General features: G+C 49.8%; 1 protein-coding gene across 11 annotated transcripts in view; it reads left to right on the top strand.

The window, feature by feature from the left end:
* Positions 1-280: 280 nt before the first annotated feature.
* WWC1 (WW and C2 domain containing 1) overlaps positions 281-12,303 on the top strand; it is a 179,915-nt gene continuing 167,892 nt past the window's right edge. For 10 of the 11 annotated variants that reach the window (XM_033180352.1, XM_033180351.1, XM_033180348.1 and 7 more), the window contains exon 1: positions 281-486. In XM_033180352.1, the coding sequence (XP_033036243.1) occupies positions 368-486 (119 nt within the window). In that variant the 5' untranslated portion in view covers positions 281-367. The remainder of the gene's footprint in view (positions 487-12,303) is intronic. The other variant, XM_033180355.1, reaches the window with a different exon arrangement.

Below are 12,303 nucleotides of genomic sequence, written 5' to 3'. Positions count from 1 at the left end.
GCAGCTGCGGCGTGGAGGGCGCAGCGCGCCGCGCGGCGGAGGAGGGCAGACGGCGGCGGCGGCCCTCGGCTAGCTCTGCCCGGCCGGCTGGGCGCGCACCCGGGCTCGCACCGCGCCGCTGCGGACGCACATGGCAGCGTGAGAGGCCGGCGGCGGGAGGAGCGGACGGCGCCGGGTCGGGGACGCAGGGCCGCATGGACAGCGGCGCCACCCCGGCCGGCCCCCACTAGGGCCCCCCATCCGCGGGCGCCACCCCCCCGATCATGGTGCCTCGGCGGCCGCCCGGGCTAAAAGCGGCCGGCTGGAGCCGCTGAGCCCCCGCTGCGGTCGGGAGCTGCATGGGGGAGCGCCGGCAGCGCTCGGGAAGATGCCCCGGCCGGAGCTGCCCCTGCCGGAGGGCTGGGAGGAGGCGCGCGACTTCGACGGCAAGGTCTACTACATAGACCACACGAACCGCACCACCAGCTGGATCGACCCGCGGGACAGGTGGGACCCCGGGACCCTCCTCCGTGCCCCCACACCCCTCCCCCGGGCCCCCACCTGCCTCTGGAGCCGCCGGCTGGGACTGGGCGGGGGCGGGGGAGCTCTGCGTGCCTCCAGAGCTCTCTTCAGTTCGCCACCTCCTGCTCCCCGCAACCTTCTGGAGCGCTGCTCCCGCCTCAGTGGGCAACTGAGAGGAGGCGCCTGCAGGGGAGCTGGCCCAGGCTGCCCCACTGCCATCCCCAGCTGGAGGACTTAGGCCCCAGCCGGCACCTGCCGCGAGTTTTGACCTTAAGCTCTAGCCCCGCCCGCCCCCTTTGGGAAGAGAGGTCGGGCGGGGACGGGGGTTGGGGGAGCGACCTAACCGGGTGAAGCCGGGTCTTCCCGGGGACGCTTCCACCCAGCGTGGGGGTGGGCGGATGGGGATGGGGAAGTGTCCAGTTTGGAGGGGGTGGTGAGGACCCCAGGATTCCGTGGGAGACCACTGGAGAGAGGGCACTCGGCTCAGGGGAAGGCATCCTGGGGTGTGCTTTTTGACAGGTGCCTTGGAAGCTGCTGAGAACAGCACTGGGGCAGCCAGGGGGCCCTGGAACCCGAGGGTGGGGAGGAAGTGAAGAAGCGGGGGAGGGCAGATGAGGGAGACTGGTTATCCAGGAATCTGGCAGCAACTTGGAAGCTGTTAGGATGGAGATGGAGGTGAGAGGCCTCCCGGAAAGCCCTGCCCCTCGCCTCTTTCTTTCCTGGTCGGGGGAGGGGGCGGCGAGGCTCCTCAGCCCTGCACCAGCGGGACCTGACCTTGGTGGGTACCAGGCCGCTGTAGGTTGAGATGATGTGCAGAGGCAGGTGGAGCCTGAGATGGCTCGGTGTGGCTCTTACCTCTCCAGACTTTCTCCTGGTTGTTTGGCATTTCTTTGCTCACATGCTACACACACAGATACATACACCCTCTCCACGTGTGTCCTGAAGTTCCCGGACCACGGTGTTGTTGACACGGTCTGTGGGCAGAGTGTCTTGGGGAATGTGGACTTTAAACCTTGTCTGTGACCTTGGGGGTCAGGTCCCTGTAAAGCAACCAAGGTGAATTTCTTGGACTCTTCATCTTGTGTGGTTGGGGTGGAGGTGTCCCAGAAGTGTATGTAGCAAGATGTGAGTTAAAAAAAGAAAATAAGCAGAAAGAAAATGAGAGTTGAGATTCTCGGTAGCTTCTGGGAGCACTTACATTCGTTCATTCATTCATTCATTCAGCACTTCCTGGATGTCTCCTCTACACTCAGCACCATGCTGAATGTCTCATGAATGTAATCTGGAAGGTAAATATTTAGTGCTAGAGAGCATCTCTTAGGCAAGCTACTTCAACCTCTGAGCCTCAGTTTCCCTGTTTGTCAGATGTGGGGGCCCCACCATTTCCCTGAATTTAAAAGGTTTGCTTGGAAGGGAATATTGGGATGCTTAAAAGTTGGAAGGGATGTAGATCAGAGCCCAACTCCCATTTGAAACATAAGAGAAAATTTGAAGCCTGGAGGTGTGATTTGCTCAAATATTTTTATTTTTCTGCCATTCTGCATACCAGTTCTTCACCAGCTCTGAAGTTCTAACCTTCAAACTTGTCACCCTGACACGCTGCTTCCCTACCCCTACTCAGGTCAGTTGCCGGCTCTGTTACTGTGTTGGTGAACTTGGCAGCATCTTTTCTCTTGTCCTTTTCTCAGAGCAGACACAAGTTCAAGCGTATGTGACCTGCCCCACTTTAGGTCCCTGTAGTTTACTGAGACCTGTGTGCTGTTAGCAATTGGACGTCCTGTTGGAGGGAAAGGACCGCCCCTGCCAACACTGATAATCATGCATCTGGGAACTTCTAATACAGCAATAGGAGACTCCTCTCAACAGTAATTCTTTACCCTTGGAAAAGGGCAAGCAAGTAGCTTCTATCAAGAACTGATTGGCTAGAGCACAATCTCCCAAATTTTAGTGTTACATGGACCACCTCCATGATTTTTTTTTGCTATATCCACCTGTGCTCTTGCTTACTTACTCCTTGACTTTAGATCAACTCACTTAAAAAATTTGTGTACCATTTTCACAAATGGGAAACTAGTTATATCTGTTGTCATAAAGGGGAAACAAAAAAGATAGGCAAAAACAAAAACAAAAAAACAAATAGTGTTAGTATATTTTAGCTAGGTACTGTGGCCAGCCTAAGGCCCCAATGCCTTGCTTGCCCAGCCTTTGTTTTTAGGCAGATTGGCAAGCCATGGAGAGGAGGCAGAAACATAGCGGCACTTAGGTGAGCAGCTCACCTTCTTCATCTTGTGTCATTGGTTTTTTTGTTTGTTTGCTTTTGTTTTTTAGTTTGTTTTTTGGAGACAGAGTCTCTCTCTTGTCGCCCAGGCTGGAGTGCAGTGGCAAGATCTTGGCTCACTGCAACCTCCGCCTCCTGGGTTCAAGCAATTCTCCTGCCTCAGCCTCCCCAGTAGCTGGGACTACAGGTGCACGCCACCACGTTCAGCCAATTTTTTGTATTTTAGTAGAGACAGGGTTTCCCCGTGTTGCCCAGGCTGGTCTCCAACACCTGAGCTCAGGCAATCCGCCCACCTCAGCCTCCCAAAGTGCTAGGATTACAGGTGTGAGCCACCACGCTTGGCCTTGTGTCACTGTTATAAGCTTCATCTCTGTACCTCCTTGTCATCCCACCTGCACTGGGCTGGTGTTGGGCCCCTGAACTTGGGATCCTGGGGGGGGTCTCAGGTCAACTCTGGGGGTCACTATTGTGCTTGTTTTGGAAAAACAACTACAGCTTTGTACGTTTTGGAAAAGAGCTAATTGGAGGATATCCACTTGTGGTTTTCTGGAATTTCCCTCTGGCATACCTCATTTTTGCCTTTTAGTCCTGTCTGTATGGCCTTGGGCAAATCACTTGACCTCTCTGAGGTTTGAGTGCTTGAGAAGTGGGTTGGTTAGATGGTCTTCACGGGCCTGCCAGCGCTTAGATATTATTTCAAACCCTTCTGCCTCTCTTACCTCTCCAGACTCCATGAGAGGAGAAGGGGGAACAGGGATTGGCTATGAGAAAAAGGAAGAAGAAATTTAACAAAGCTGAAAAGAACCAAACTTATTTTGGGGGTGGTGGGTTGGGGAGAAAAAGTTCTGCCAAGGTAGTTATATCCCTGCAATTAATTAATGCTGTGAGACAAAAAATTGAACTAAAAATTGCACTCCGTGTGTGTGTGTGCGTGCGTGTGTATTTGCCTTGGATTTTTCCTTACCTGAATCATGGAGATGCCCACCCATTCCCCTGAATTTAAAAGAAGTAAGTCAAATGGTCCTGCAGTCAGAAAATTGATTTCTTAGCCACCAAGGACAAAATAGCGTCTCTGGTTACCAACCCTAAAGAATGTCTTGGCACATTCCTCCCTCTGGGGCTGAGCTGTTTTGTGTGCTGGCCGGCCAGGAGCTGCTGGGGGTAGGGAATCCAGTTTTCAGCTTCCCCTTTCACCAGGGGGTTGGAAGAGCAGCCAAGCAGCCAGCCTTGCCAACTCTCTCCCCTTCTCACCCAGGGGAAGACTGGGAGGCCGAAATTCCTGAGGATGGTTGTCCCAACAACCGGAGAGGGTCCAGTGGACAGCTTGGGTCCTGCCCACTGGGCCAAAGGCTCTAGCAGCACCACAGGCTTTTCCTGAGTCAAGGCCAGACTGGGAAGGTGACAGGCCCTTCGGGAATCAGGTGCTGTGGATCACGTCTGAACAGCACCTTGGAGCCATGCTCCTTTTGCGGAGTAACTCCGGGTGCTTTTGTGAGCTCCCAGAAAAGGGGCCAGTGTCCTGTGTATTTCACTTCATGGTATGCAAAACAAATGCACCGATTGTTCTCGGAGGAAGAATAGATCTTTGGGGCTGGCCCTCCCAGAGAAGGTTCCTGCAGCCTGATTCCTTCTTGTTGTGCGATCTGTATTCAGACCTTCTCATAGGAACCACCTGGGAATTCTGGGCAGTTTCTGGGACTGTGTGATAAATACTAGAGGCACACATGGCTGGAGAGGCCATGCTGAGAGGATCCAGCAATTTCTCCCACGACTTGAGGATCTTTTGCTAACCCTGTTATTTGAGAAATAATATATATGGTAGGAAGTCAGGTCTACAACAGTCAAAAAGTCTTAACCTCTGTCAGGTCACAGACCCTTATGAGACTGATAAAGGTTCAGAACTCTTCCTAGAGAAAAGGTTTTTAAATAATTTCAGGGACCTCCTGCACCGCAGGTTCATAACTCCTGCCATAGATAAGCTTGGAAATTGCTTGCCACCATCAAAAGCCCTCCTGTTTAGCTAGGTAGCAAATAATGATTGGGTATTTACTATATTCAGGCAGTCTGCTGATAGCTTTATATGGGCTATCTCTTTAAATCCTCCTAACAACCCTGGGACTAGGTACAACTATTACCTACCTGAATTACCCAATGCTCAGGGAGGCTTGGTAAAGCCCCTCGACCTTTGTGGAGCTGAGATGTGAATACTAGGCAGGCTCATACCAGAACACACATTTCTAACCACTGTCTCATTTTACTTCCTGCTGAGTTACCTGCAGAATCAAGACCACTGCTCCAGTGCCTAAGGAATTTGGCCTTGGGAAATGGAGCTAAGACAGGCATGATTTCACTTACTTGTGACCATTCGGGTGTGGCCAGGTCATGGGCACCTAGAGGGCAAATATGAGTAAGTGAGTCTTTGGCTCCTGGAATCTTGGATCTGCCACTTGCTACCTGAGTTACCTTGGCAATTGACATAATCTCCCTGACCCTTGGGTTTATCTTCTAATGAATGGGGAGATGTCCATTAACCATCAAGGGTAGTTATGGGTGATAAGTAAGTGAAGGTAGGTAGGGCAGCAAGCATTAAGTCTGACGTGCAGGGGACATTCAGGAATGCCAGTTCCTTTAACTTTTACTAGAAAGTACCTGTGAAACACCAGCATCAAATGGAGGCTGCATATCTACCCAGTTTTGCAGCTGGAGTGGACCTCTCTGTTTGTGAAATCCAGGCCTCTCATTTCACTGATGAAATTGAGAATCAGCCAGGTGCGGTGACTCACGACTGTAATCCCAGCACTTTGGGAGGCTGAGGCGGGCAGATCACCTGAGGTAGGGAGTTTTGAGACCAGCCTGACCAATATGGAGAAACCCGGTCTCTACTAAAAGTACAAAATTAGCCGGGCGTGGTGGTGCATGCGTATAATCCCAGCTACTTGGGAGGCTGAGGCAGGAGAATGACTTGAACCTGGGAGGCGGAGGTTGCAGTGAGCTGAGATCGTGCCATTGCACTCTAGCCTGGGCAACAAGGGCAAAACTCCATCTCAAAAAAAAAAAAAAAAGAAATTGAGAACCAGAGACAAGTGACTTGCCCAAGGTCACACAGAAAATAAATGCCAACCTTGAGTCTAGTAAAAGTTTCTTTTTCTCTTTCTCTTACACACATTTTTTACTAAAAATTAGATCTATGTCCTTCTCATCAATGATAATCACACATATTTTATGTGTATGGCTGCCTTATTCTCCATAATCCGTTTTGATTGTATAGACCAGGAAGTTGCATTCATGGTGTGTCACAATCATTTGTGAGTTGTGTCATAGGAATTTGCTATATGTCAAATGATTACAGTTCCAGTGATTGCAAGTGAATTCCTATTTTTATAGTCAATTAAAATGGATTTAGAGTTATTGTCAGTCTAATGTCATATTCCAACAAGTTTTTTTTTTTTTTTTTTTTAGACTGAGTCTTGCTCAGTCACTCAGGTTGGAGTGCAGTGGTGCAATCTCAGCTCTTTGCAACCTCTACTTCCCGGGTTCAAGCAATTCTCGTGCCTCAGCCTCCCAAGTAGCTGGGATTACAGGTGCATGCCACCTCGCCCAGCTAATTTTTGTATTTTTAGTAGAGATAGGGTTTCACCATGTTGGCCAGGCTCGTCTCAAACTCCTGACCTCAAATTATCCGCCCGCCTCAGCCTCCCAAAGTGCTAGGATTACAGGCATGAGCCACTGTGCCCCACCCAACAAGGTTTCTTAAATGAGAGTTAAAACCAGTCTGCCAGGGAAATTACCCAGAACCTCTCTATTCTCCATGCTTCTGCTCTTAATGATCCACTAATACTTGTAGACATATAATACTAATACTTATATACAAGTTATTAGAGGGCTTTTTATCTCTTTCCAAGGCTTGAGTTTAAGATCTACGTATTCCATGGGAGTCTCCCCTGCCTTGGAACATCCTATGTCAATTATTAAGAAAGAAATGAGGTTTAAAAACACTAGGATTGATAATAGGGAGAAGTAAGAGATTTGCTAACCCAGAGAGGAATAAAATAATAGTCAATACCAACATCTATTGAGTGTTTACTCTCTGCTGTCCACTGAGCTAAGCATTCTGTATTGTGACTTCATTTTATCTTTTCAACAGCCATATGGGGTAAGTATGTCAGATGAGGGAGCTGAAATTTAGAAAGGTTAAGTAACCAGCCGGGCGCGGTGGCTTACTCTTGTAATTCCAGCACTTTGGGAGGCCGAGGTGCATGGATCACCTGAGGTCAGGAGTTCAAGACCAGCCTGGCCAACATGGTGAAACCCCGTCTCTACTAAAAATACAAAATATTAGCTGGGCGTGGTGGCACATGCCTGTAATCCAGCTACTCAGGAGGCTGAGACAGGAGAATCCCTTGAACCCGGGAGGCGGAGGTTGCAGTGAGCTGAGATCGAACCACTGCACTCTACCCTGGGCAACAAGGATGAAACGCTGTCTCAAAAAAAAAAAAAAGTTAAGTAATTTGCTCAAGATCACCAACAGGTGTTGCATCCAGGACTGGAGCCCACCTAGCTGGATACTGGCATCTACACTCATACTAGCTGTATCCTGGTCTGGCTCTGTCCTGGCTTATTAATCCATCTCAGGGCCCCAGAAGTGCCCTGTTGACAGCTGGGCTTGAGAGTTACCATTTGTTCTTAAAACGGGTGAACCTGAAGTGGATCTCAGGGAGAGACTTTGCTAGGGAGCCTTAACCAGAGAAGCCAGTGAGATCCTCATGGCATCTTAGGAGATCATGGCAGCTTAGGAGCTTAGGAGTTTGGCATAAACTCCACCTTCTGGGAGCAGCTGGCTAACCAGAGCTTTGGGGATGGGAGAAGAGAGATGGAGGCAGAGGGACTCTGAAGGATGCAGTGTGTATAGGGAGTTCACAGTCCTTTCCAAGTCGCTTGGGTAAATGCTCCCAACAGCCAGGGAATGAGTAGCCAAGGCCGTTCCTCTCTGTTGCCATCCCTCCCCCTCCCGGGAAGAGGGCTTAGCCAAACTGACCCAATTTTCGAATTCCCTGGGGTCCCAGATTGCTGTGAGAAAAACACTGCCCTTTTGAAGGGAAGAGAATCAGGTTGCCTTAGTTACCTGGAAGGTTGGCATGCCAAGTTCAGGTGCACATAAGGAGAAACAAGGCTAGAATAGGAGAGTCAAAGGTGGCCACTGTCTTGCTGCACGGTTCCCTCAGTGACAGAAGGCTTGATCAGGCTTCAGTGGCATTTGCAGGGAATGCCGACCTAATGTCAGGCGGCTTCCATGACATGTATCAGGAGCTCTCTCCAGTAACATGTAGTGCTAGGTGATGAGGCTCTGCAGCCTCCAGTTCAGCAAGGGGCCCTGGATAAGAGGAATCCACTTCACTTGGAGAAGTGGCCTGGTGACATCCCTATCACCAGCTCCTGGCTATTTGCTACGGGAAGCACTTCTACTTGGACAGAGCTGAGGGCTGGATCTGGGCAAAAAAACTCCCGTCTTGCCTCTCCCAGCATGGAGATGGCCAGCCAGCTGCACACCTTTAGGTAGAACAGCGAAAGGCTCCGTTGCTGCTGCCTCGAATCGGTTTCAGAGAGAGATAAAGAAAGAGAAAACTAAGAAACTGGATACAGTGACATTTTGTTATTAAACCTTCCCCAGCAGGCCATTTAGCCTTTAGTTCCTGAGCAGCAAAAAAATAAATAAATAATGGGGTGGCGGGAGGAGGGGGCAGGCGTTCACTGTTGTGTGGGGGAGAATATTCTCTAAAGATGCAGCATGGGGAAGGGGATGGAGCAGAGAGTGGAGGAGGAGGGGAAGAAAAAGGACAAGTGTGGTGGGTCACATGTCCATTCTCCCCACCCCCCACCCCTTGCCAATTGCCTGCTCAATGCTTCTACCCATGACATCTCTCTGTTGGGAAGAAATGGGATCTTTCAGTTTCAAATGTCTGCCAAAGAAAAGGGATGGAGGCTTAAGTTCTCACTCAATGGTCAGCCAGAAAAAAAAAAAAAATGAAGCTGCATCAAGATTAGGGACACCTTTGTTGGCTTTTTTTTCTTCTCTTGCTCCATTCATCACTCTCTGGCAGCGAGGACACCAGGCCAACTGCAGCTGCTGACTTTCCCCAGTCGGCTGCCTGCTGTTGCCCGGGCCTGTTTTGGTAGCAGCCCCAACAATGGCTTCCTCCCCGCCCAGAGGCGGTTACTTGTTGGATTCGTCCCTGGGGCAGCCCCTGGGATCCACTGACGGGTAACAGACTTGGAAGGATGAAATGTCAAGATGCAGGCATCAGGTGGCTGCTAGGATGAGATGACCCTGGGACAGCCTTCCAGTCCTACATCTGTCGTGGCTTTTCTTGGAGAGTCGCGCCGTGAGCATTTCGCTGTGTATTCCAGGAATTTCTTACAAGTGCATTCTTTGACTTTGTATCACTAACAGTGAGAACAATAACTGGCACCTGGTGATAATGGTGGTTAATAATCATGGTTGTCTTTAAAGATCCTTATCCGGTGTCTGTCACATGCCAAACACTATTGCTCATCATGTTTTTCTGGCATTTTGCAAATGGGGAAACTGCGGCCGAGAGACAACTCAAGTGACAAGCTCATTTTTTCACCATGGAAAAAAAAATGTATGTGTGTGAGTGGTTCCACCCAAACACGGGATTGCACACCACACGATTCACGATTCCCCGTAGTAGATAAGCTCTCCACAAAGATCATTAGAGGACACTGAGTCAAGTCTGGCTTAGTCACTTTAAAATAGTAAGTGGGGCCGGGCACGGTGGCTGATGCCTGTAATCCCAGCACTTTGGGAGGCCAAGGCAGGTGGATTGCCTGAGGTCAGAAGTTCAAGACCACCCTGGTCAACGTGGTGAAACACCATCTCTACTAAATACACAAAAAAATTAGCCGGGCATGGTAGCAGGCACCTGTAATCCCAGCTGCTCAGGAGGCTGAGGCAGGAGAGTCACTTGAACCCGGGAGGCAGAAATTGCAGTGAGTCGAGATTGTGCCATTACGCTCCAGCCTGGGCAACAAGAGCGAAACTTCGTCTCAAAAAAAAAAAAAGTAAGTGACCTTGAACCAGTTCCTTCTCAGCTGTAAAACAAGGATAAGGGTAGAACCTGGCCAGGCGCGGTGGCTCACGCCTGTAATCCCAACACTTTGGGAGGCCGAGACGGGCGGATCACAAGGTCAGGAGATCGAGACCATCCTGGCTAACGCAGTGAAACCCATCTCTACTAAAAATACAAAAAAAAAAAAAAATTAGCCGGGTGTGGTGGTGGGCACCTGTGTCCCAGCTACTCAGGAGGCTGAGGCAGGAGAATGGCTTGAACTCGGGAGGCGGAGCTTGCAGTGAGCCGAGATCGCACCGCTGCACTCCAACCTGGGCGACAGAGCGAGACTCCGTCTCAAAAAAAAAAAGTAGAACCTACCTACTGCTGAGAGTCATGGTGAGGATATGACATCCAACACAGAAAGTCTTAGCACAATGCTTAGTGCACATCATGCCTTCAAATGGGAGCTCTTTCCAGTTAGGTCAACCTACCCTCCTATGCATTGGTAATGGTAGAGGAACTAAAACCCTTGTTTCTTCCTTGCCAACTCTAGTCTCTTCCTGGTGGGCCATGGCTCACCTGAGCCACGTTGACATTAGAGCTCGCAAACCACCTTGGCAGCACTCATTGTGTGAATCAATAAACTCCCCTCCTCCCACCGTCTTATCGGAGGCAAGCCCTTCTTTGGAATTTCTGGACTGAAGCGACTCTTGCCAGTGAGCTGGCACCAGGGTTGTGTGTGAATCAGGGTAATGAATTGCAGTTGTCATGGCAGAGCTAAAAAGGCTGATGCAGGAACTGGAGGTCTCTGGAACTCATTTGTAACTGCTTTGATATCTTGTCCCCTCACTCAGTCTTCCCTTTTGCGCTGTTTGAGAGCTGTTTGAGGACCTGCTGATTTGAGCATGGTAGTGTTGCAGGAAGGGCATTGGCATTTATCACGTCCCACCCAGCAGGGGGTTGGACATTCACTCAGCAGGTATTTATGGAGTGCCTACTGTGCTCAGACTCTGTTGCCAGAGCGGAGGATCAGAGCAAAGTCCCTGCTGCAGTGGGGTGTGCACACGGGTGATGAGACTGGGAAATAATTAAATAGATAAATCGCATTATGACTGGGGATTTGGTGTTCTTCTAGAGCTCTTTTAGGAAGGTGGAGGGACAGACCTGGTGACATCTGTTGACAGTGGTGGTGCGAACCTAGATTTGAAGCCGGGAGACCTTGGGGCCTTTAGTAGGATGTTATCAAGAGCCTATTGTGGTGAGGTAGGCTAATTGCTGGGAATGCAAGGGTGATACACAATAGAGTCTCCAACTCACAGAATTTACTACAAATTAGTGAGAGGCACAGCTAGTCATGGAGCTGTGCAAATATAGTAGAAATACCAGGTTCTCTGAGTCTGTTTTCTTCCTCTCCTGTCTCATCTGGACACATTCAGTCATTTAACAAATACTTATTGGATAGTGTACCTGTAATACGTCAGGCATTGTTTGGGCACTGGGGGTTCAGCAGGGAATAAACCAACAAAACTCCTTGTCCTCATGGAGCTTACTTTCAAGTGCAGTGGTTGTCAAACTTGAGGAAACATCAGAACTACCTGGAGGGCTTGTTAAATAGTTTGAGTCAGTGGATCTGGGTGGGGCCCAAGAATGTGCATTTCCTGCAGGTCCCCAGATGATGATACTGGCTTGACCCCACTCATACCGACCAACTAATATACTGATTCATTGACTCCTTATAATAATCTAGGAGAGGGTACTCAATTATCCCTGTTTTGCAGATGAGGAAACTGAAGACAAATGAAGTAACTTCGTCCTCCCTATGCTAAGAGAGCTAAAGGAAATGGTCTCATGAGCCAACACTGTCTACCTGTGTTTATGAGGACCATATATCATGTTCTTTTCTTTTGCTGACCAAAGCCTGACCAGTAGCAAAATCCTGTGGGTTTTTCCTGTTCATTAAAAGATAAGGCACAGGAGGCCAGGTATGGCAGCTCACACCTGTAATCCCAGCACTTTGGGAGTCTGATACAGGAGGATGGTTTGAGCCCAGGAGTTTGAGACCAGCCTGGGCAAGAAAGTGAGATCCCACTTTGAAAGTAAGATGGGATCTCACTTTCTTGCCCATCTCTACAAACATTCAAAAAATGAGCTGGGCATGGTGGTCCACACCTGTAGTCCCAGCTACACCAGAGGCTAAAGTGGGAGTCGCTTGATCCCAGGAGGTCAAGGCTGCAGTGAGCCATGTTTACATCATTGCACTCCAGCCTGGGTGACAGAGTGAGACCCTGTCTCAAGAAGAAAGCAGGCAAACATGGGGAAGCAGCCAGTCTAAGCGGATTCCAGAAGACCGAAGGGACTTCTCTTTCATTAGAATGTATGGAATTTGAATTTTCATGGCCACGGCAGGATCAGAGGAAATTGCCCTCCCTGTTTCTCAGTGGAACTGAGCCAGGA

This window comes from Trachypithecus francoisi, unplaced genomic scaffold, assembly GCF_009764315.1.
Source record: "Trachypithecus francoisi isolate TF-2019V2 unplaced genomic scaffold, Tfra_2.0 Lachesis_group2, whole genome shotgun sequence".
In the NCBI taxonomy this organism is placed as follows: domain Eukaryota; kingdom Metazoa; phylum Chordata; class Mammalia; order Primates; family Cercopithecidae; genus Trachypithecus; species Trachypithecus francoisi.
The sequence above is the reverse complement of the archived record's forward strand: the minus strand, read 5'-3'. Positions and strand labels throughout refer to the sequence as shown.